This window comes from Epinephelus moara, chromosome 16, assembly GCF_006386435.1.
Source record: "Epinephelus moara isolate mb chromosome 16, YSFRI_EMoa_1.0, whole genome shotgun sequence".
NCBI classification, from domain to species: domain Eukaryota; kingdom Metazoa; phylum Chordata; class Actinopteri; order Perciformes; family Serranidae; genus Epinephelus; species Epinephelus moara.
Genome location: NC_065521.1, coordinates 34,061,579 through 34,087,614, shown reverse-complemented (window position 1 = coordinate 34,087,614; position 26,036 = coordinate 34,061,579). Strand labels below are relative to the sequence as shown.

The window sequence follows — 26,036 nt, the reverse complement described above, 5'->3', positions numbered from 1 at the left end:
CTCTGTTCTTTGAGCTGTGATGATGCTGGTGTGTCCGACTCTTCAGGGACATGAAATTTAGCAAACAGGAAGGCAACTCCCAGTGAGCTCACACACACACACACACACACACAATTTCTTCACCAAACTAACAGGCTCAGCCAAAATAACCTCAAACATTTAGTGTGTAGGATTTACTGGCATCCAGTGGTGAGGTTGAAACTTCTCCCATGTGCCAAGGGTGAGAACTACAACAATGACCGGTGTGAAAACCTGGTGAATGACCCTATCTAGAGCCAGTGTTTGGTTTGTCCGTGCTGGGCTACTGTAGAAACAACATGGCTGACTCCTTGAAAGAGGACCCACTCTGTATGTAGATATAAATGGCTCATTCTAAGCAACACATTCTGACTCCGACCTCATCACAGATTGACGTTTGGTCATGGACTTTCCACGTCCACATATGACATGCGAGGTACCCTGGGTGTGTTGGCTGTTGACGTTCTGGGACGCCATGTCAAGTTCTGCCTGTTCCATGCATTGTCTTCTTTCAAAATACACAGGAAATTTTCACAGGAAATTTCACGTTTACATTTGGTCTCTTTCAAAATAAACGCACTACAACACCTCAAATTGACGTTTGTTTTCCTTCAACGACAAAAGCACGTGGTTAGGTTCAGGAAAAAAGAACAGGGTTTGGCTTTACAATCTCACAGGACGTGAACACCACTCTCTCGGGTGAAAGCCAGTGTTTGTTGGACCCATCCACCACCCCTCCCGCCCACCCGCCTCAGTCGGACTTCCACCACCTTAACTTTTGTCCTTGTCCCGCCATGTTTCCCCCTGATGCCGTAGGGCGCCGTTAAACTATAATAGCAACCAGACGCATATCAAGCCGACGTTAAGGACAGCTTGTTCTTTTGTTTCGAACACTGCAAGTCACCGCCCAAGTGCCAAATTTCGACGACTTCAGAGTGAAACCGGGCTCTTCTTAGATAAGAAAAACACATGATTTTTATTTTCAGATGAAATAAAAACGTCCCACCTAAACAAATCATTAACAGGTTAAGTGTACGCCATGTTTAAAATATTTTTACTGCTTAACCTAACAATCATATTGCCCTTTCTGATGGGTAGCTGAACTAAAACTGGAACTTATCTATGCTCTCTTCAAAGCCAGACTCAATTGATAAAAACAGTAGTTGTACTTCACTGAACACTGGTGTACTGCTACCTTGACTGGTTAGCTTGTTTGGTAAATGTGCATACAAACTAACCGATGGAGGCAGTGGTAGACCAGCAGCTCCTGTGTTCAGTGAGGTAAAACTACTGTTTTTGTGAATATAGTCTGGCTTTGAAGAGAGCATAGATGTTGCAGTTCAGTTCCCCGTCAAAAAGGGCTGTCTGATGGCAAGGTAAAGTGGTGAAAATATTATAAATATAGCGCACACTTAAAGGTCTGGTGTGTGGTATGTATACGGCTCATTCCAAGGCAACAAAACCACAACGATTCTTAGTTTGACATGATCAGAAACTGATGAAAACATCTATGAATATTATATTCCATATCTGCCCATAAATCCTAAAAACTGCACTTTTAAACACTCTGGGAAAAAAGCAAGTCTACGTAAAAACTGCGTTTAAATCAAATTTATTAAATGAAACATGTATGGCACAGTGTGCAATAACATCCAAGCTTTTTTTTAAGACATCGAAACACATCGCCAATCCTTCAACATACCTTTGCATAACATTTATTTAAATACTTTTGATTACAACTGTCACAGTCTCGTTGTCCTTTGAACAGAGGCACTTCTTCCAAATATTGATTTACTGCTGATAGCAAAATCAAAGTCACGTGAATCAGTGTCGTCCATATGGTTGCTATGAAGCCGGTAAATAACATACAGTGTATTTTCATCAGAATAATGCATCAGGGGTGCACAAATGTTTAGCTTTTCTGTACAAAGAAACTTAAATGCATTAAAACTCAGGAGCACTTTGTGTTGGAAATATTTGCATCACTTCTGTGGATTCAGTTTCAGCGCTACATCATCACTCACAGTAGACAGCTGAATATATTAAAGCTGTTATTTGAGGAGAAGGCAGAACACACAGGTAGGCATCACTGAAGAGAGGAGGAAAAGAAGTACAGTTGTTTTTATAGGGGCCAGACGAAACATTTTGTTATTTCTTATAACTTGTGTCCGCCCACTGAAAGCTTAGTATGCCTTAAATTACACTTCAAAATAAAATTATCACTACATCTTATCAAACCACATGAGAAAAGGAATGTTTAAATAAGTAACTTAAAGGGGACCTATTAATTTTTATTTTTTAGGTTCAAACTTTAATGTTAAAAAACACTTTATTTTCCTGAGACCATCGATGATGATGTCTCCCTGATGTTAGCATGTAGCTACATGTAGCAGTGTAGGCTACGTTATTAAATCAAACAATGCAAACACTTGCAGTAGCGTGTCTGGAGCAGACGACCAAATACAGAAACCCACCACAAGCTGACGCCATCTTGTCTCAGAAGCAGGAAAAAACGTTGAAAACAGAATTCAGAACAGTCTGAAGCCTGAGGTTTTTACTCACAGGGATTATGTTTACATACATTTACCTCATTGTCGGAAACTGGCCACGTTGAACATGAACTCTGACACCCTAACATTATACATGTGACAGAAAATAAAGAAAAGAATAATAATAGGTCCCCTTTAAAGACAGAATCTGAGGAGAAGCTAAGGCTGTACATGGCTTCCTTCAAGAGAGGCACTCTAAAAGCAGTCACTTCCATTGAGGTATACAATTCACAATCAGCATGTTTCAATACAGCATAATACGACTGTAGACGACAGTGTGTGGAGTGTGCTAAAAACTAACGGACGGGTTTTCAGAGTATTAACGTACTACAAAGCTCTACATTTTTATACATCCAAGCCAGATCGCAGCTTAGATTTGAAGGCTACTGTGCAAAGGCATTGAGTATGTATGTGCACTCACTAACACGCACATAACCTATCCAACAAACACTGAACAGATAACACACATTCTGCTATGCACACATACTGTGTGTAATACAGTGCTTGAGAATGTAATGGCTGACGCTGGTGGGGATTTTACTGCTGGTCCTCAGAACTGGTGATACATCCATGTGGAGAGAAGCCTGAGATAAATGACCAAAACAACACGTGTGAGACATTTGAGGTGGAGATTACAGATGTGTCACATGTAAGACAAGAGGAACAGGCTGAAAATACCTCTTTATGTGCTTCTTCAATCCTGAACACATTCGTCTGGGTCTGCTGCGCTGAAGCCGTTGATAGAGTCCTGCAGGATGTAGGGAGAGGGGAGACGGCATTAGGAAAAACATCAAACCAAAAGAGGAATGAGGCGTTTGTTTTGACTGGCACTGACTGAACCTGAGCTAAGATTAAAATCTGAGGTCACCAGCCAGAGTGAATAACTCCTCTTCTGTCCCTCTAACGTTTTTTAACTACAGAAAATTTAAGGGAGACATTTTGTGAGTAACAGCACCGACAGAAATCACATCCACTGAGCTTGTGAAGGACACTGCTGTTTTTCCTACACAGCTACATACTGTAAAACATGAAACTACATCTCAGGGAGTTTGTATCAAGGCCCTGATCTGTGTTATAACACGTAAATATAGAAACCAAACAGAAGAAAAAGATTATGGTGTCAATTATAGCTGTATACATCAATTGACAATACAGTTTAGGGATGGACACCAGCAACGTTTTCAAGATCGAGTTAAGAATTTATTCACAATTAACAAAACATTGTAACACAAAAGCATCAAATAATAGGGTCTGTTAATTACACAGAGGAGTCATCTATTGAACATAGCGAGATCAAAACAAAGACAGACATCACACCGCAGTAGAGTCAGCATCATGTGAGGGAGGGCCTGTTGTGTCATCGATAGCTTGACAGTAGTTGTGACACTTTATAGTTTGTCATGTCAAAAAGCTCCAACAGTTACTCAGTGCATGAGTCTGTGTCCAGTGTTCTGAAATGGTCTGTTAAATTTCAGTGTGCGTTTGATCCAATAGGTATCCTTGGTATGACACATGTTCAAATTCACCTGCTCTGTGCTGCAGGAAAGGGGCCCACCTGTTCAACTGCTCAATAACGCAAATAGCTAATCAGCAAATCATGTGCCAGCAACTCAAAACATTTAGGCATGTAGACATGGTGAAGATGACCTGCTGAAGTTCAAACTGAGCATCAGAATGTGGAAGAAAGGTGATTTAAGTGACTTTGAACAAGTGGCATGATGAAAAAGAGAAGATATCCAGTGAGTGGCAGTTCTCTGGGTGAAAATGCCTTGTTGATGCCAGAGGTCAGAGGAGAATGGCCTGACTGGTTCAAGATGATAGAAAGGCAATCTGCAGAAGACCATCTCTGAACCAACAACACGTCCAACCTTGAAGCAGATGGGCTACAGCAGCAGAAGACCACACCAGGTGCCACTCCTGTTAGCTAACAACAGGAAACTGAGGCTACAAGAATGTTGCCTGGTCTAATGAGTCTGGATTTCTGCTGCCACATTCAGATGGTAGGGTCAGAATTTGGTGTAAACAACATGAAAGCATGGATCTATCCTGCCTTGTATCAATGGTTCAGGCTGCTGCTGGTGGTGTAATGGTGTGGGGGATATTTTCTTGGTACCAACTGAGCATGGTTTAAACACCACAGCCTACCTGAGTGTTGTTGCTGACCGTGTCCATCCCTTTATTTAAGTCATATATATATTTATTATTATTTCTACTAAGTGACGTACAATCATTATGCGTGTTGTCAGACAATATCCTCTCACTTATTTCTCCATTTACAACATCTCTAAAGTTCATATCCAGTAACATTCAGAACACTGACCTCGCTCTGCTGCAGCTCTGCCTTCTCCGACACGTCAGAGAACAGCATGCTGGGTAAATGTGGGGCCTGGGGCATGTGAGCCTGTGGAGTGTTTCCCACGCTGTAAAGACGAGGTCGTTTCATCTGGTCTTGGCTGGACAATGGAGTTAAGCTGTTTCTTCGGTGGAAAGCTGGATGCACAACATCTGTTCTGACTTTATTCTGGTGAGAGACGTACAGACAAGGTGGGTCGTTAACACGTGCTTTTATAATGTTCTACTAGTTAAACCTCTCCTGCTGAATGTCTGAAATCACTGCATCCTGTGTGAGAGACTGTGAGAGCAAAGATGGAAAAACAACCACTGAGACAAACAGCTATAAATATCAAGGCCATTGTCATGTTGGTTTCGGCACACAGGATATTTCTCAGCCCAGTTAACAAGAGGTTTCTCAGTAAATGTGTTTATATGTTAACACCCACTCGTCTAGGACTCTTGGTTTCAACGCCCAACAGCACTAACTCTACAACCAGGGAGCAGATATGGAGTTGGCTGATTAGGAAATGAAGACAAAAGGCATCGTATGTGTCAGTGTATGTGTGGCACCTCAAGTGGGCTCACTAATGAACACTCAGTTGATGAGTAGAAGCTCACTGTTGGGGAATGTTTTTGATAAGTCCAAGGGCCAGATGTGTAAACAATGAGTGTGCACAAACACCATGCAAACAACAGTACAGTATGCCACTTCCCACACATAAACTGGTATCTGCGAAAACAGATCTTGTGGTGAAATGTGCACACTCCACCTCACACATACCTCAACACTAACGGATGGTTTCTAAAGAGAACTGAGGGTGATATGATCAGGTACAAATGGATTCTTATAATAATTACATTAGTAATAACTACGAATAACAAACATTGATTTAGGCTGTTCCCCAGTTTCACTCATGTTTCATTTTTACACAGCAATTTGGACAATACCAATGCAAAAGCATATTTATAGAGTATATTTTGAAAATGTTTCCATGCTACTATGATCTTTTACAGTAGACATCATTTTATTTTCCTGTGTTTTCATGTTCTCTTCATTTTATCTTTTACTGTGAGGGGGTCGCTCCTGTAGCTTTGGGGTTATACTGACTTTGATCCCTAGTTCAAGTCCAACAAGGACCTGGTTTGCATCTCTCCCTTATTTCCTGTCATCTCACAACTGTCTCCAGCTGTGTATTGGCAAGAATCTGGAGAAACGATACACATCAAGATACAGGGGTTACAATTCAATATACTGTCTGTAACCAGTTATCCTGTCAGGGGTCGCGGGGGGCTGGAGCCTATCCCAGCAGACATTGGGCGAGAGGCGGGGTACACCCTGGACAGGTCTCCAGACTATCAGAGGGCTGACACAGAGAGACAGACAACCATTCACACTCACATTCACACCTACGGACAATTTAGAGTCACCAATTAACCTGCATGTCTTTGGACTGTGGGAGGAAGCTGGAGCACCTGGAGAAAACCCACGCTGACACAGGGAGAACATGCAAACTCCGCACAGAAGGGCTCCCTCACCCTGGGTACGAAGCAGGAACCCTCTTGCTGTGAGGTGACAATGCTAACCACTGCACCACTGTGCATTTTAGAAAACCTGTCACAGTATACATAACACATCACCATATGCATGAAATCTGAGTAAAACTAGAATTACTGTCTTGCGGGTTTATGCCTCCGTGAATCCATCAAGTTGTACTAATAGTTTACATCCATGTCTGTGAAAACATGGATGCTGAGAAAAGTGCATTATAGTCGTCAGTGCGAAATGAGATCAAGGCATGTATAATCATTTCCAGTTCTGCAGTTGAAACAAGAGATCTCAGTTTACTAATATTTCAAATGGAAAAACAAGATTTGGTCAGGTGCTTCACGTCAGTATCAAATATCTTTGATTGATTAAATATTAACCATACATTATGCAGGTTTCAGTGAGCAGCAGAGGAAAGAGGCCAAATGCTTTTCATAATACAAGTATTTGTACTCGGTATCCGACCAAATGTCTCCTCTTCTGTTCCTGAGATATGACGTTGAGTAATGGCCAGAAAAGTGTTTTTACAGATCATTATGATGTCACAGTGAAGCTGACCTTTGACCTTTTGGATATAAAATGTTATCACTTCATCATTAAATCCTGATAGACATTTGTGTGAAACTTTGTCAAAATTAACTTGTGAATTCTTGAGTTATGGTCAAAAGCATGTTTTATGAGGTCACAGAAATCTTTGACCTTCAACCACCAAAATCTAATTAGTTCATCCTTGAGTTCAAGTGGACGTTTGTGCCAAATTTGAAGAAATTCCCTCAAAGTGTTCTTGTGAAATTGCATTCATGAGGACATATGGATGGACAACCTGAAAACATCATGCCTGTGGCCACAGCTATCAGCGTGGAGGCACAAAAAGTTCACTTTCTTTAATACAATCAGAACAGTGGAAGCTGCATTTGTATTTATCACAGTCCTTGTAACATGGTAGCAGTTTATTGTTGCTCCAGAAAAGGTTTTCCCTGTCATCAAGTGTTGGGCCTCTTTCCTCTGCTGCTCACTCAAACCTACAGAATTTATGGGTAATATCTGATCAGTCGACGACTTCCGATACCCACATGAAGCACCTGAACAAACCTTGTTTTTTCCATTTGAGAAATATTTCAACTGCTGAACTGGAAATGATTATACATGCCTTTATCTCATCTCGCACTGACTACTGTAACACACCTTTCTCCTCACTGAGTAGGTCTGCTCTTGCTTGACTGCAAGTAATCCAGAATGCTGCTGCCAGACTACTAACTAGATCAAACAGACGCTCTCATATTTCCCCTACACTAAGATCCCTTCACTGGCTCCCTGTCAAGTTTAGGATCCAGTTCAAACTTCCCATTCGTACTCACAGAGCATTACACGTTCACGCTCCCTCTTAAGTGGCTGAACTACTTCAACTGTATTCTTCAGCTGGCACTCTTTGATCGAATGCAGTGCATTTTTCTCCTTACCTCGCACTTCCTTTAAGACACATGGTGATTGAGGTTTTGCTGGAATGTTGGAATGCTCTGCCTGATTCCTACGGTCGGCTTACTCTGTGATTTCTGTTAAAAGCCAGCTAAAGACGCACCTGTTTAGACAGGCATTTAGGTAACTTATATGCACCAGATCTGTATTTTATTCATGTCTTGTGTATTGTTGTTGTGTAGTGTGAAATCTTCTTTTTTGTGTGCGAATAGTTTTGCTAGTTGTACACTTTCAACTACGTGGCTCACGTAGTCACCTTGTCTTTCTGTTTTCCTTTTTGTACAATGCCCTTGTGCAGCAGTTGGTTATAAAGACTGGAAACAGGGGGAAACGGCTCGCCTGGTTCTGTCTGAAGGTAACAAAATCCGCCTACCAACCCCTTACAGACAGAGCTTTTTAAAACAGAGCAAAGTCAGTCAGTATATATCTGACTAAAAGAATGAGTTTGCATATTTCTCTCTGTGCATAACTTTCAGTCATGAAGCTGCACAGAGTTCTATGCCTCTAGCAGCAGGACTGAGAGAGAAGACCAGATGTCTGGCTCCTGGAAGCTGAACCAGAAACAGTAGTGTTTAATTTGGCTTTGAATTCCTAAATATAGCCGTGGTCAGAGCAGCATGTCCAGTCATGACCATAGGGAAAGACTGATCCTCCAGGCTGCATGCACTGGACACACACCGAACTGTGGGTGGATGGCAACGACTTCAGACAAAAAAAAAAAACCATAAATAAAAGGTCAAAGCTTACTAAAGGTCTGTTCCTGTGAGTGTTGACAGCCTTCACCTTCAGGTCAAACATGTCCACTTTACAACCTGGAAGAAGAAGAAGACAGGAGAAAAATACGTCACACCCCAACAGAGGAAGGCGTTCGTATGACTCATAAACAGTAGAGAGACTTACCATATGCCACAGGGGTGAGCTTTAGGACAGTGTGCAGGGGACACTTCAAGTAGGGAAGATCATCTGTGCCAACAAAAATACAAAAACATTAGATCTTCTGAGCTGTTGTTGTTTCCAGTCATGTTTGTGTTTTCCCCTCATGTTTGGGACAGTACATGAAGCTGTATAAAGACTGTGGTGCTGCATGTCCCATACAGACGTGCTGCGGCATGATATGCCAGCTGCACCCACACTGTTTGGTCTCTGCAGTCATCAAACTGTGGTCGAGACTATGTGACCACTTCCTCTGCTGACTGACAAAAGCCTCCGCCTGCTTACGTCTAATTATGGATTTGATTTTGAGCAGCGTTTTCCACTCTAACTGCCCAGCCATTATTCAGGTTTATTATTTTTCACTTTGTCCAAATTTCCAAGTATGTTTTGGATTTTTTTTTAATGGTATGTTTACTCTCTTTTGACAACATAATTATAAGACAAGAGATACCTTACACACACTTACATCAACAGTTCATATAACAAAAGCAAAGACAAGACAGAAAGTGAAATAAAATAAACATTTGGGCAGGAGCAACATCCTCAAAAGGGCACATCAATCCAAGAGGTACTCTAAAGCAACTTGCAAATGATCACCTGCAAAATGGCTGCATTTGCTTTTTTAACATTTAAATAAAATAGGCATCTGGCTCAGCAAAATGGGTAAATCAGTGATCATGTGTAGTCCCCAACTGCTGACCAGATAATTTCCATTATCGTTACTTCACAGCATATCTGACTGACACATTAACAGTCCCTAACAGCTGCGTAAAAGGGCCGAACTAGTTTGGTTTTAAAAAAGACTACACAACTCTCCAAAGGCAAAAAAAAAGACACATTGTAAAACTTAAATTAAACGCCCAGTCCCTTTTACTAGCCCGGTGTGGCTACACATTTTGATTAATAAAGACCTGTCTCAATTAGACGCCTGGTCTGGTTGCCAAGCAGTTCATTTTTATAGAAGTTCTTTGGATGTATAAAACCAGGTTGTTGGCTACCCACAGGAGCTAAGATTTTTTAGCTATTAAGATCGTGCACACAAATTTAAATGTTTAAATTTTTGTCAATCTGGAGATGCTACACATTGTTAGCTCGGTTAGACTCTCCACAATTCAAACGTTCAGTTCATTTAACTGAAACCATGAGCACCAGAAAGGACCATAAAGCCCCGTTTCCCTCTACACTGTGAAAAGTTGTGGATGGTACCAATGGAACCGTTCCATACCGTCCCCATTTTTGGTCCCCCCTCTGTTGGGGTACCTAGCACACAGATCTAGTACTAAAAGGTGGAGCTGTGAACACTGCAGTCTGTTGATTGGTCAATAGAGAATTGTCATCAGTCACTTTTGCTTGACAAAGGACTTAAAGCATAAAGCAGAAACCCGCCATTTTTAAACATCACATCAATTGCTGCAGATTGTTGTAGACACTGTTATCTCGAAATGTCAGCGCGCAACAACATTTCATGGTCAGTCAACGAGGTGCAGACGTTCCTCTCTATTATCAGAGAAGAGGAAATACAGCGGGAACTGGACGGAGCCATTAGGAATGAGAAGGTGCTCCAGCTCGTTTGTCAACGAATGGCTGACCACAGCTTCCACTGGGTGGCCGAACAATGTTGGACAACAAAAATCTCAAAAGTGACTATAGAAGAATTAAAGACCACAACAGCTGGAGTGATGCAAACAGGATAAGTCATTCGGATTTACCAGCATGACAAAATAACAAGTGGTGACTCCCTTCCTCAGGAGCTGTCATGAAGTCAGAATGTTACTCGAAGCTTAACTTTTATACAAGAAATATTAATACTTTACTAAAATTTACTATTTTGTATTTCCCAACTTTGATGAGCAATATTTTTTTTGTAAAAGGAATTAAAGGCCTGTCCCAAATATAGACCTGTTGAGTTCAAGGATTTAAGAAAATAATGGCCCGGGCTATTAATTGAAGTTTTACTGGTATTAGTATTTATGATCCAGTCAAACTTTTTGTCATGCAATACGAAAGCATTTGCCTCTTTATTAGGTGGAAGGCTGCCTGCCCTCCATCTTTTATACAGTGGATCAAGGAAATCATCACAAGTCAGAAACACAGATTCACTTTTAGTGGATCACTTAGAACAAAATCTGGTTTCCTTTAATTCAGTAATTGAAGAATCTGTCATTCCCAGCATCTTTTTTATTTTGGGTTCTATGTTGTTGTTTTTTTATTTGACTTTACATTTGCGTATGGATGTTTGTTTTCCACTGTAATAAGACAGGTGTGTTCTGTCAATAAAATATAGGAATAGAAAGACTTTATGTTACTCTCAACATTTTTGTATTTTTCTTTTCTATGTCGTTGCTCTTGTGTGCATTCTAACTGTTTTGTCCATAAATTAATAAATAATCTATCACTGACTTTGGCAGAATTTGAAGAGTCAGTGTTTCTGACTCTTTTAGAGCATCACACAGATTCTTACGACATATAGTGCAGTTGGTACAGTGTGTCCGAAGTCATGATTCAGTGTCTGATTACTGTCACTGTCACACGTTAATGAATCACCTCTCACCCGACTTTAAGCAAGAGTGGCGTCTGAACTGAATGATACATCTCTGCTTCTTCCTTTTATCATGTGTGTTAAAGTTCAAAATTTATTTAATCTGTAATCAAAGATTATCTGTAGTTAAACAGTTCCTGGGGTCGAGCCAGGTGCTTTGAGTCATATGTGCATTTGAAGATTCCTGACTTTGGCGCTGTCTGGTGGTGACATCAAAAAGACAATGTGTCAGACTGTAGTTCATTTTTGCTAAAATACAAAAATGGTTTCCTCACAGTCAAAACATTAACAGCCATGCCTCTGCTGTCACTTAATGTTTATCCTGTTCATTGTATCTACCCACCATTGATACAACACCCACTGACACCTGATGATGCCTCTAAAATACCAAATTACAAGTTACTAATTTGACAAAAGCGCCAAAGTTTGTGTGACTATTTTGCAGGAGCCTGGTGCTACTGTAGTTGTGCACACACCTCCCTTCATTTAGGTGCAGCTCTAATTCATCGCCCTGCTATTCTCACTATCTCAAGTCTACGAGTATGGCAAAAGCAGATTTCAAGGCCTCAAAAATACCTAAATGTTGTAATGCTGCATGTGCTCTTAACACACCAACAAAACAGGACCTTTAAACTTGTTTCGTCATCATGAAGTACCACTCACCCTTTAAAACTGCACTCTGCCAAGAGTCTTTCTGTGCAGCTGACTGGACCGGAGCATTTTATATTTATTAAGCTTTGATCATGAATGCCGATGCTTTTCTGTCTCATTAAGGTCTTCAGGTGCTGCTGAATATCTCTCCAGTGCGTCTTCAACAGCTTCACAGGAACATTTAGTTTAGCAGCAATATGACACTGACTCAGGGGAACTATATCTGGCCCTGAACTACTTCATTAAATACTTAGAAAAGTGATGTTGCTCCAGGTTTCAAAGGGCAAAGCTGTTTTGTTAAATCAGTGCTTGAGTAAAATGATCATATAAGTTTTAGATAATGATAAGAACAGCTGTTAGCAGTGACTCAACACTGTACTGTAACTGTCTTCATAATGTGAGGCTTTGGCCTTTTCCACATGTACACGGGTGTTTTTAAAGCACACCTTTTCCTATGTGTTTTGGCCCTTTTGTCTACGTCACTGAAAATGGAGCTTTCGTAAAACTCACTCCAGGGTGAACATTTTCAGAGCATGTGTCTGCAGTGTTGACATGCAGACGGGGTAAACAGAGTTTTTGGCTTGAGACATCAGAGTGTGCGTCATTATCTCCTTTTGGAGGCGTCACAAATGAGGTGATATTTCGGACACGGTGGACCTAACCTGGCTCTAACAGGTCTCCTTACATGTTGACATATAAACATACAGTTGCTCTCACACAATACTGATGATCAGAGACGTCAGAATGCACTGCTGAGGTAAATGTTTTAGGTCACCCTCTGGGAATAGCTTTTTTTTTAGGCCTCTGATCGAATTGGCTTAAGGGTTATATTGCCATCTGTTGGTTTGACATGGTCTTGACAGCGCTTCAATTGTGTTCATTTTAACAGTTTTTTTTTAAACAGTACTCATGTGGATGGGATTTTTTTTTGGGAGAACGAAGGAGAAAAAAATACATTTTCAAAAATATTGGAGTGTGTGTGAACTAGGCCTTTGTTTAAGCATGTGTCATGTTTATGTTTACCTGCACTCTTGTCCAGGAAGTAGGCCAGCAAGCAGCGCATGACGGCCTGATGGCAGATGACGAGCACGTTGCCCTGCCGTTCCAGCTCCATGATGACAGGCTCCAGCCGCTGAACCAGGTCCTGGTAGGACTGGAGCAAAAGGTACATAACATCAAGGTTGGTTCATGCCATTCTGTGTTTTTTTTTTTTTTTTTCTTAATAAACCTTGTTCAACTTTTCCCCTGCCACATGTGAGTACTGTGATCTTCACAAAAGGAACAGGTACACGAGTCAAAACTGAGGCACCTTGCAGACTAAGTGGACTAGCAACTTTGGTATGTTGAAACAGCCACTATAATAATTCTCCAGTTTATTATTTGAAAAAACACAACAGCCAGAAGCACAACAGCCCCTCATCTGTCAGGCAGAAGAAAGAGAAACAAAAACGCCATTACCTCTCCCCCAGGGTAGCGGTAATGGTACTTGTCCTGGTCCCTCATGGCAAACTCCTCCGGGTGTTTTTCCTCAATCATTTCATAGGTCATTTCTTCACACACTCCCTGAAACACAAAGTAATAAAAACACTCAAAACAAACACCCCCTCACAATGTATGTGTGTGTCTTCTTTGATTACACATCAGACATACAGCATCTATTTCATTGAGGATCTTCCACTGCTCGTAGGGAACTCCCAGCTCCTCTGCTGTCTGGATGGTGCGTCTCAGCTGGCTCGTCCAAACTTTCAGGTCTGACAGATGGTGCTCTTCCACAAAACCCTTCAGAGCTGCCGAGAACTGAAAAAGAACACATGAAAGACGTTTATGCTGGAGAACGGACACCTGGATACAAAAACAGAATTTATGCAGTGGATCAACTCAAGTACGTCATCCCAGGATGGCTCTGAAATCTGCTCATTTATAGCAGCAGGATTTCATTCACACAATTTAACTGGATTTATGCTAGAAAATGTGCGTTTCCAATTTGTTACTTGAGCTTTTTTTTTTTTTTTTACTTACATTATCTCTACTTGTAAAAGCTTGTTTAGCTGTACCAGACATTATATCAAAGGACTAGTTCAACATTTGCAGGTTTTCTACTTCATAAGGCCAGTTAGTTTTAAGACTTTAAAGAGTGGGGGAAAAAAAATCTTTAAAAAAAATAACTAAAATAAAATAAAATAAAGATTTTGCTAATTATTTTGAAATTTTACAATGCAAGGTCAGAAAAACAAAAAAAATAAAAATAAAATTCCGAAAATACTACTGACCATGTCTTTGGAATTTGAAGACGTTTGAAAGACTGATTTAAGACATTTTAATACAAATTAAGGCCTTATTTTTAGATTAATACACACAATATCTTTTAAGACTTTTTAAGGATCCACAGGAATCCTGTTTTGGCATATGTGTTTATTTGATTTCTTACCCACAGTTAGATGAGTCGATTGACACCACTCTCATATCTGTCCATTAAATATGAAGCTAGCCTGCCATCTTAGCTTAGCACAAAGACTAGAAACACTAGTTAACACACAAGTCCAGTCTTTATAGTAAGCTAAGCTAAGCTGCAGCTTCATATTTAAAAGGACAGATTTGAGAGTGGTATCAAATCGCAGCATTTCTCAAAACATCAAACAGTTCCTTTAATATTTTTGGAGATGCTGCTGTCTTTTTTGAGTTTACAAATGTAAGAATGAGACGATTTGTTAAAGCACCTCTCTGCCTCTCTCTGACAGCTCAGCGTCCCCCCCGATGCGTCCCTCCACATTGTGAAAGCTCTCTCCGTGTCGACAGAGGTAGATGGAGTGGGAGTGTACGTGGATGTTCATGAGGTAGTACACTATTTTACTCTGGATGTAGTCCTGCACCCTGTTGACCAAGAAACGACGGCCAACGTTGATGACCTGGATGAAGGACAGGTTCCTATGGGTCAGAGTGAGAGGAGGACAACAGAAAGGGAGTCAATACAAGCTGTAACTGAAGACAATGAAAAGTGAGTCAAGAGAAGGAATATCTTGTACTTTTGGTGTAGTCTAAATATCCTGATATTTTATTTATCACACGCTTCAGAACATTCTGTGTCAGCAGCTCCTTGACAGAGACAAGGTTCAAGAAGTTCAACAGCTGTTCGTCCTCTCTATAAACAAAAGTCCAAAATAAAATATGTGGGACTATTTTGAGTCAAATGGGAAGTTCTGTATCCTTTAAACACGGGCCCTATTTCCCCATGTTTTGCGACTGATGGGAACAGCATTTTTTGAAACCGGTCTGTATTCATACACTCACCTGCCACTTTATTAGGTACACCTGTTCAACTGCTCCTTAACAAAAATAGTTCATCAGTCAATCACGTGACGTGACAGCAACTCAATGCATTTAGGCATGTAGACATGGTCAAGACGACCTGCTGAAGTTCAAACTAAGCATCAGAATGGGGAAGAAAGGTGATTTAAGTGACTTCTGAAAGTAGCGTGGTTGTTGGTGCTGGTCTGAGTATTTCAGAAACTGCTGATCTACTGGGATTTTCACCCACAACCATCTCTAGGGTTTACAGACGATGGTCCGAGAAAGAGAAAATATCCAGTGAGCGGCAGTTCTCTGGGTGAAAATGCCTTGTTGATGCCAGAAGTCAGAGGAGAATGGCCAGACTGGTTTAAGATGATAGAAAGGCAACAGTAACTCAAATAACCACTGGTTACAACCAAGGTCTGCAGAAAACCATCTCTGAACCAACAACACGTCCAACCTTGAAGCAGATGGGCTACAGCAGCAGAAGACCACACCAGGTGCCACTCCTGTCAGCTAACAACAGGAAACTGAGGCTACAAGAACGTTGCCTGGTCTGATGAGTCTGGATTTCTGCTGCCACATTCAGATGGTAGGGTCAGAATTTGGTGTAAACAACATGAAAGCATGGATCCATCCTGCCTTGTATCAACGGTTCAGGCTGCTGCTGGTGGTGTAATGGTGTGGGGGAGATTTTCCTGGCACACTTTGGGCCCCTTAGTACCAACTGAGTGTATAACTTTCATTACGCATATACATTTCCAATAATCTATACCTATATTTTAACTTCTGCACCATTTTTACTTGTATGTTTTTATTTTTTATACATATTTTTAAAGTGTTGTTGGAGGGAGCCTGAGATCTAAGATTTTGTGTTGTGTGTTGTGCACATGACAGTAAATAACCTGACACATGAACCATCTGTTTTACAAACTAGCTCCTGTTTCCACCTGCTGGACAGTTTCTGCAACTACATCTACCAACACAGAACCCAAATAACCTACAAAGCCAACACAAGGGAATTATTTAGGACACTTAGCCCTGATGACGTCTAGTGTTGACAAGAATTAAACAGTATCAAGGCAAAAAGTAAAGAAATGCACAAAAACTCGTAGCATCCTTGATCAAAATGACTTCTTACTTGTCGTGTTCGTCCGGATCCAAAGGTTGGTACGTCACTTTATAGCATTCTATTCTCTTCAGAAAATCCTCCATGACGCTTTCTCTGTTCCTCTCGGGATAATCTGGGCTGGACACCTTCACATCCTTCATGACAGAGACATTTGTAGAGATGATTCACCGTGACATCTTAACAGCTCAAGGTCAAAACTGTGCTCAAAAGCATAAAAGCATCATTTACCAGGATGTTTGTAGCGATGACATCTGGATCGTCACATATCGATTCAACGAAAAACACCTAAGAAAAGAAGTTATCGTTAGAAATTAATGACTCGTGTGAAAATGTGCCGTCTGTGTCATGATGTAAATCTGACCTTGTATGAGTTATCCTTTGCAAAATTAAGGATGAGTTCTCTTCTCTCTCTGGTGGTGTTGGTGGCATCAAAAACCTGGCAGACAACATTAGATATTCAAATTACGATTCTAAATATTGACAGATGCACTGTGCTGTTTGTGTGTCCTTACAGCGATCTGGCCTCCCTCCTCATTCACGTAGGTCTTGACATCCTGCAGTGCCGTCAGAGCACACTGTCTGCGGAAACATGAGAAAACTCGATCAGGAAATCAAAGTCTTTAAGACATAACGTACTGTAATAATTGTAGCTACATTTGTTAAACGAAAACGATGCAGTCAAAAAAGCAAAGTAAGCAGGTTTTTTTTTTTTTTATTGGGTGTAGTAATCACAACAAGTGACACATGCAGAGGGACGATTGTGGGAAAGGAGTAAATCTATGTCACCAAAGGTGGTCAACATGCAGAGAAACTCTTACTCACTTTCTGATTTGCATTGCTTCTTTATTGTCATGTCTGAAGAAGTCATAGGACTTGTATGACTGCACTGCTTCTCTCCTATAAACTCCGAGGTTAAATACTGAAAAGTAAACAAGAGACAAAGTCAAAAAACATGCAAAAGCAGTGGAAAGGATTACTGTCTGTACTCTGAGGCGGTGGTATTCATCTAAAGCGATGTTGCCAAACCAGTCCTGCTGCGTTCCACTTAGGTGAAAACATAGGTGTAAAAGCACAAACAGAGCCAGCTGACAGAGGGTGGTGACATAAATATAACTACAAATTAAAACGGCATTGCCTTAAGCACAAGATTTTCAGTAGGGTTTAATCTCTGAATGCCATTTCAGTCTTAATAAAAAGCATCATTTATCATGGTGTCACCCTGATTTACGCCACCTACAGAGGCACATCTGCACTGAATACTCTCAAGTGTTCCTTCCAAGAATAGCAATTTTTAATTTCACCATCACTCTGATATTTCGCAGGACTCACAGAGGCATTGAACTCAATCTGAACCCGTTTTCTATTGGCTGGATTTACTGTGGAAAGATCGAATGTTGCTTAAAAATCAAAACATGTACTGACCCTTAGTTGGCACTCCAATCCAGTTGAGGTAGCGTGTCAGCTTCTTGGACATGTAGGTTTTCCCTCTGGCGGGCAACCCAATCATCACTATCACAGTTGGAATGTTGGTCATGTAGGAGGCCCAAGCTGCAGTTTACACACACACAGACAACACACACACCGTTCATACACATAAACACAAACAGAGATTTTATTAATTAAGCATTCAAGGACATTTTGTGATCTTCATCTTCTTCATAAACTGGCAAAGGACAACTCTACCCACAAAATGATCATTTAATAGTAATAATAATACACTGGATTCATATAGTGCTTTTCTGGATGTTCAAACATGCTTTACAGAGAAGAAGAACAACAAAACGAAAGAAAAAAAACAAAATAATCCAGAAGATGGGAAACAATGCAGAAAGGGAGAAGAAGAAAACAGTTTTTTAGAGGTTGTAGGCAGTTTTGAAGAGGTGTGTTTTGAGGGATTTCTTGAGGATGGATAGTGAGGGGCAGTCTCTGATGTATTTGGGGGGTGGGGGTGGCGACAGGAGGTTGGTATCAGCAGACCTGAGAGTGTGGGAGGGAGTATGCCAGTGGAGGAGCTCAGACAGGTTGGGTGGGGGCCAGGTTAAAGAGGGATTTAAAGGATGTGATGAAGTGGACACGCTGGGGGATGGGGAGCCAGCGGTAAAAGGTAAATGGACTGCACTTGTGTAGTGTCTTTCTAGTCTTCCAACCACGTCACATTCGCCCATTCACATACACATTCACACACTGGTGGCCAAAGCTAGCATACATGGTGCAACCTGCAACTCAGTAACCATTCACATGCTCTCACACACAGATGGAACACCCATCAGGATTTGGGGTTCAGTATCTTGCCCAAGGATACTTCGGCATGTGTACCGGAGGAACAGAGGATTGAACCGCCGATCTTGCAGTTGGTGGACAACCTGCTCTGGAGGTTGAAGGCTATTAAGGACGGAGGGTGATGTGGTCATGTGCGAGTGTGTGTGAGTAGACGAGCAGCTGAACTCTGGATATGTAGTAGTTTCTTGAGAGTTTTGGATGATGAACCCTAGAGGAGACTATTGCTGTAGTCTGGAGAAGTTTGTATATCTATAACTCACTCCATGTTATGTTGAATTCATGAAGAATACGATTTTTCTTACATTGCCATCACGGTGAAGGAAGAATCCAAAAACTGAAGAAACTCTTTATAAACTGAAGTAAAAGGGCTGCCTTTAACAACAACAAAACTATATCATAACATCTGTTTACCAGCAGGGGAAGAAGAATCCAGATATTTTACTAAATAAAAGCATCAACACTACAGAGCAGAAATACTATGATACAAGTAAAGGTGAAAGTTAGAGCCATGCTGGGGGGAGGGGGTGAAGGTTCAGGGAGGGTAAAAGCTTCATTGGGGTCATCAGGTGGGTCAGTCATTAAATTAATTTAAAATGGAGTATTAAAGGGCAACATTTGCCTCCAAAATGTAGTGGAGTGAAAGTTTTAAGAAGCAAAGGATAGAAATACTCAAGCAAAGTAAAAGTACCACAAAGTTGTACTTGAGTAAATGTACTTTATTACATTTCACCCCTGCTGTTTACACTGTCACACAACAGTCTCATATACCCAGTCATGTGCTCATTCATCCCAAACACATGTATTTTTGCCAGGACCTTGGTATTTAAAAAACTTCGGCATTAACAGTCTCAGGCAGGGACAAGTTGTGCGCTTGGGTGAGCGCATGCGGAATGTCATGTCGAGGAATGCAGGAGCAGAGTTCAGACGCACGCGCTTGTCCAGACGCGCTACTGGTATGCGTATGGACTGCGTATGCAGTGAGGTTTTAACAAAAATGCATGTGTTGGGGATGAACTGAGCAAACGACCGGATAAATGAGACTTAGAAGTTGTGTGAGAGTGTGCAAACGCATGTTTTGAAATAGTTTTGCTGTTTTTAGACACGGCCGCCTTTTCCTCCAATTCACCAAGAAGATTCTATGCTTTTGGATTCTTCCCTCACTGTGTAGGCCTGTGAGGAAACGTTTCCTTCATTAATTCGATGTAAATCAGGCTGATAAATTCCTTTAAGTGTTGAACTTTTACTTTCACTTTACCTTTTGCCCCTAAAACGTAGTATTTGTGTTAAAGGGCGGACAATGCTTACTGTATACACAACCTGACGGCAGGGAGAGGAAGGGTTGTGGAATAATCCAATGTCACCTCTGCAGTGTTCTTCTAGCTGCTGGTTAACATTTTAGATTAACATTTCCGTCATACCATTGTCATCTCTCGACGGTTGGTTAATGTTTCTCAAAGTCCTGCTGCTTAGCAACACAGCTAGGTAATCCACCGTGTCAGCAGGAACAAGAAATGGAAAATATCTTAACAGAATTTTTTTTCTCCCTTCTGTTCAGTGACCAAGGAAGACCATCCTTCATTCTGGGAAAACAAACCAAAACAAAAGACGTGGCGAGACGAGACTTGACTTGAGATTCTATGAGCGGGTGACTGACATTTTAAGACCCAGAGGGCAGGTTTTGTGTTCAAGACGTATACTTACTTCATCTCACAATCCTGATTAAAGAGTCCTCAAAGTCTGACTGTGACATTAAAATTAAGCCGAGCTCAGTGACGTTATTCCTGGCTGACTCTGAATGTTGACCTTGCCCACTGCAGTATTACCATGCGTCAGAAAGGTACAGTACATGCTGTATTACCTGCCTCTGCAAATACCCCCTGACACTGTATACATACCAATAATGACAGAAGGCGTGTCAGCGTTGATATTTAATAATCTGTGCTTGCTGAAACCATATCACCTTTCTTTACCTGCCGCCAACAGAGCAGCAAATGTGATTAAAAGGACAATTCACTGCCCGCTGCTGCTGCATTATATTAAGTAAGTGTAACAGCTGAGGTGCACAGGGGTCAGTGGTTACTACAGAACAGCCTCAGGAAATGAGTCAACATTTCACACATAGTGGAAAAACAAACCACTCACAACACTTCTTCTCATTGGTCCTGACGTCTGTCCTTCTGGCCTCTGCTGAGCCGTCTGCAGCAGCTGCAGGTCTCTGCTGCCTGGCAGCCATGGCGAGTCTGGTCTGTATCCTGCTGTGTCTTGGTTGGTATGGGGACGGTGAGCTCCGGTCACTGGCAGGATGAGCTCAGCATCTCTCTGTTGAGGACAAGATTTTGCTGTGTCATGCGAAATGCTGCCTGTTGATACAGCAGGCCGAAGTGTGCGTACAGTACAGTCAAATGCCAACTGATGCTCAGATCCAATGTAAGGTGATATAATGATAGTGCCATATGTTTTAGGATGCTGACGACATACATACAGAAACCCTTGAAGGATACTGACAAGCCAATTACAACAGGACATTAAAGTATTAGAATTAAATAGGGTTGGGCAACACATAGATATTATATTGATCATGATATAAGACTAGATATCTTCGTATATTTTTCATATCATATCGTAAGAGTTGTCTTTTCCTGGTTTTAAAGCCTGCATTATAGTAAAGTGATGTGATTTTCCGACCTTATCAGATTGTTGTAGCTGTTCTATTATTTGCCTTTACCCACTTAGTCACTATATCCACAGCACTGATTATTTATCAAAAATCTCACTGAGTAAATATGTAGTGAAAGGACCGACAGTCAAACCTACAGTATCACTGCAATCCAGTGTCGCTATATTGGGTAATAAATATTGTGATATTTGATTTTCTCCATATTGAGCAGCCCTTTCAGACTATTTTATAAGCTGAATATAAAGTCACCAGTGCTCGAATCATTGGTCAATTATTTAATTAGCTGATCTATGGACATTTTAAGTTCATTTCTTCCAAGTATGACACTCCAACACTGTTTTATATCAAAGCATTTGCTGGTGACAGCTTTACAAACTGTAATAACTGCTTGCTCTCTTGTTCAAAGGCTGCCTGCTGCTACTTCTCATTTTCAATAACGGTTAATCTGTTGGCTATTTAGTAACTTAACTGACTTGAGCCATTAAATGTAAGAAAATAGAGGGAAAATGGTCACCACAATTTCCCACATCCCACTCTGACATGTTGATATGTCATGTTTAGTCTGACCAACAGTCCAAAACCAAAATATTCAGTTAAATATCACACATGACTCAGAAGAGCAGCAAATATCCAAAATGAAATCAGTAAATTAATATCATTTAAATGATAGTTTCAGCTCTGCTCAGTTCATCTACTTGCTGTAGGGTGTATTTAACTCCTATCAGAGTAATTCGGCATTATTTTCCTTTAATTATTATGTTAGTTGTAGCCTAAAGTAATTACTAATTTCCACACATCCCCTCCCCCTGCCCTTACACTGTCAGAGGTATAATTAGAGATGCTTGGCTGGTGTACAGGCCACAAGTACCAGCTAATGATGTGTTATAAGTTGTATGAGTGTATCATCCTGTCACATTCAGCAGAGCTGTCTGATACATTAACACTGTACCTAACGTCAACGGTTAGCCTGCCAACTTCATCACTTCTGCTTTTACGTGAAGAAGAGTCGTTTAAAAAGACGGAAAAAGACGCTGAAACAAAGTGGGGATGAAAACATAAATTAAATAACCTTACCACAGTTCCGCAGGTGCCGGTTATATTCGGTTATTTGCTTTGTTCCGGTGCCATCAATTGACTTCCACCGCCGCCGGAGACGACTCCTTCTCCTCGGATGTTTTAGCTCCTCCTCCCCGGTTTCTGCCGGAAATTCACCGCGGTCAACCTGACAGCTTCCGGTGTTTCCAAAATAAAATATTTCTTTGAAAACTTTTTTTTTTCTTTTAAAAAACCCAATGAGTATTAAATTAAAGCAAAATACACATTTTACGCTAACACGTATCATGTTAGAAATATTTATTTTATTTTTTTTATTTCAAAAATACGATGCATTTTACCTTTTAAAGACACAGGGTCAGTTTGACACACCTTCATCTCCTCATGCCTGGATCACTGCAACAGCCTCTTTTCTTACCTGAATAAAACATATATTAATACACTCCAGACTGCACAGAATTCAGCTGCAAAGTGACATGAACACATCACTCCAGTTTTAGCCTCTTTACACTGGCTCCCAGTATGTTTAACAATAGATTTTAAGATTTTAGTGATGACTTTTAAGGTTCTTAATGGTCTCTATCCCAGCTTTATCTCTGACCTCTTAGTACCATGCACGCCAGGACGTACTTTGAGGTCCTTGTCAAAGGTCTTTTGTCTGTTCCAGAGGCCTGGCTGAAAACTAAACAGGACAGAGTGTTTGCTGTCAGGGCCCTGAGGTCAGGTTGGCCGAGTCAGTGATCTCTTTTAAGTCCCTTCTTAAATCATACTTTTATCTGAGAGCCTTTCCTGAATTTTAAGTTAATTTAAACTGTTTGCCCCCCTCAGTTTTTAAAGGAAAATGCCACTAAATTTAAGGAGTTTATGGTGTGTTAATCATGTTTTAAAGTATTATGAGGTTTAGAAAGGAAGTTATCACTTTCACAGGACACTGTGAGATTTAAAGATCTCTTTATAATCCAAAACCTGTCACGTAAATCCAATCTCTCTTGTTTCTCTCGCCTTTCTTGACGACATTGTAAATTATGTACTCACTCATTTCTGAAACCCCTGCCGTAAGCTGGTGTAAAGTGTCACACTTTTTCTCAAGTCAAGCTACTTCAGTCACTATTGTTCTGTTTGCCCTAATTTAGACAGTGTTATACACACTTTATATGACAATGTCAAAGGGTCATGAACCTCCCACAAATATGACTCCATGTAGACAGAAACTACCACATACTGAGTGCATGCTGTAAGTGGCTGCTTTCATTTTTCTGTTTAGTGTCTCTCCAGTACTGGTCATGGTTTAAAAGCCTCCAGCATTCTTGGAATAGCGAAGGATAACATCTTACGTGTTATCACAGTGAGGGATCCTTCAAGGTGAGGTATGGGTGGAGGAGGGAATGTGGAAAGATGCAATACAAGGGCTGGGATGAGCTGAGCATTGTTTGTTTGACAACAGCTCTTTTGTGCTTATATATTCGTTTTCAGTCTGTTGACTCTGTTTTTTCCCAAAGTATGTGGACGACCTGCACATTACACACATGGGAGACAATGGACATTAATGTGCTGCTCTAACAGACTCCACACTGCTGGGAAGGCTCTCCACAACATGTTGTACCCTGACTGCAGGAATTTCCTTCTATTCAGTGACAAGAGAATCAGCGAAGTTGGAGTGACGCATGGTTATAAGGCCCGGCTAGGAGCTGGTGTTCCTATTAATCTGAACTCTGTTGCAGGGGGTTAAAGCAGGGGCTCTGTGTGTAGGCCAGTTAAATTGTTTCACACCAAACTGAGCGAAACTTTTCCTCATGGACCTTGTCTGAGTGTGGGAGCACTGTCATGTTGATACAGGAGAGGGCCTTCCCCAAACAGGAGCAGTGTCTTTCAGGTGTGGGTATGGGTACCCCTAGGGGTGCTTTGGAGTACTGCAGGGGGTATGTGCAATGTTTTTAAAATGTTCATTTAAGAAATATCAGTCATTAATAATTCCTTAAAATAATTATATTGTAATGAGTTCAATAAAAATGTAAATGAAAGTTTGATAAACTATATTTTATATTCCCATTTAGTGGGATATATTGGTAGAAAGAGAATACAATATATTTTCTTTAGTGTATAATCACCTGAAAATAAGAATCAATATGTTTTCGTGACCTTAGAATGAGCTGTTGATATCTACACAGGGAGAGGGTCCTCTTCCACAGAGTCCACCATGTTGCACCACCATGTTTCTACAGTAGCCCAGAACAGACAAACCAAACATTTTGTCAAAGTGGCTTGAGAAATGAACATCGATGCTAAAATTCCAAATTGTGTGCAGCTAAGTCAGGTCCATTGATGAAGGCTCTTATGTGTTGATCTAGTGCAGGGGTAGGCAACCTGCGGCTCTTTAGCCCCTCTTCAGTGAATCCCTGTGACTTTGACCAAAAATTAGGAAACATGGAAATGAATCACGGTTATTTTTGAACATTTTAATTTTCATTTATCATTGTTGTAGGCCTAAAGTTATTCTTACAAGATCCAATTGTAAAAATCATGTTGATAAGCTCATTTAGACTTAATAAGGCTGTGTTACCTTCATGATAAGGCTCAAATATATTTCCTGGCTCCAGACAGATTTAATTCATTTATTTTTGGGACAAATATGGCTCTTCTGATAGTAAAGGTTGATGACTTCTGGTCTACTTCTGGTGTACTTGCAGCTTAAATAATTTCCCATTGGTGGCTAAGTGGTAGAGCAGGCGCCCCATGTACAAGGCTGCTGCCACAGCGGCCCGGGCTCGACTCCAGCCTGTGGCCCTTTGCTGCATGCCACTCCCCCTCTCTCTCCCCCCTCATGCTTGTCTCTCCTATCAAATAAAGGCTAAAAATGCCCCCAAAAATATCTTTAAAAAAAAAAAAAAAATTTCCAGCAACTACAACTGTTAAACTTTAGAGGGGAGCTGACGTTCTCATCTGGAAATTTTAGGTTCAGGCCACAAAGGGTGCTGGTGAGAATGCAGTGGGGAAGACTTCAGGAAGGAGACAGTTAATAGGTGGATGAATCACCCATGCACCAGTCTATCAGTCTACATTGATTAGAAACTTGCACTGTAGAAGAACAGGCAGGCTAATCTTGTCCACTTAAATATGAAGGCTGGTCTGGACTCTTGTGCAGGAGTGCCAGGGTAACAGTTGGCTCTAAGTAGGGCCCTTTGCATTTTCATATTGGCCACCACAGTTAGCAGCCCCTCTGCAGTGAGCAGTGTGAGAAAAAATACAAGTGTTTTTGCCACTATCACCAGGTCTGTTTGTTTTACAGAGAAGGAGACCTCTGAATCTCTAAACCTCCTGAACGTCTGGATTTTGAGTTATCAGAGGAAAAAGTGAGCATAAGTAAACTCTGTAAATTTCCATTGTTATGCGGATGATACACAGTTGTATTTATCTATGAAGCCAGAAGAAAGTAATCAATTAACTAAACTTCATAACTGCCTTAAAGACATAAAAACCTGGATGAGCACCAATTTCCTGATGTTAAATTCAGACAAAACTGAAGTTATTGTTCTTGGCCCCAAACAACTCAGAGACTCTTT

The 26,036-nt window shown here is 40.9% G+C and overlaps 1 protein-coding gene and 1 long non-coding RNA gene across 2 annotated transcripts; one reads left to right on the top strand and one right to left on the bottom strand.

Moving 5' to 3' along the window:
* Nucleotides 1-1,604: 1,604 nt before the first annotated feature.
* pfkfb2a (6-phosphofructo-2-kinase/fructose-2,6-biphosphatase 2a) lies at nucleotides 1,605-22,652 on the bottom strand. Its single transcript, XM_050065820.1, has 17 exons — nucleotides 22,498-22,652; nucleotides 20,889-21,065; nucleotides 17,889-18,014; nucleotides 17,289-17,385; nucleotides 16,979-17,045; nucleotides 16,828-16,902; nucleotides 16,695-16,751; nucleotides 16,476-16,600; nucleotides 14,764-14,971; nucleotides 13,697-13,843; nucleotides 13,505-13,609; nucleotides 13,070-13,199; nucleotides 8,824-8,886; nucleotides 8,671-8,735; nucleotides 4,888-5,088; nucleotides 3,246-3,315; nucleotides 1,605-3,151 (listed from the first exon to the last, which is right to left on the bottom strand). The coding sequence occupies exons 2-16, from the start codon at nucleotides 20,977-20,979 to the stop codon at nucleotides 3,262-3,264; spliced, it is 1,611 nt and encodes a 536-aa protein (XP_049921777.1). The 5' UTR covers nucleotides 20,980-21,065; nucleotides 22,498-22,652; the 3' UTR covers nucleotides 1,605-3,151; nucleotides 3,246-3,261.
* On the top strand, nucleotides 14,929-20,849 carry LOC126403258 (uncharacterized). Its single transcript, XR_007571303.1, has 3 exons — nucleotides 14,929-15,041; nucleotides 18,721-18,889; nucleotides 20,302-20,849. It is a non-coding gene; the product is annotated as an uncharacterized LOC126403258 (long non-coding RNA).
* Nucleotides 22,653-26,036: the final 3,384 nt, after the last annotated feature.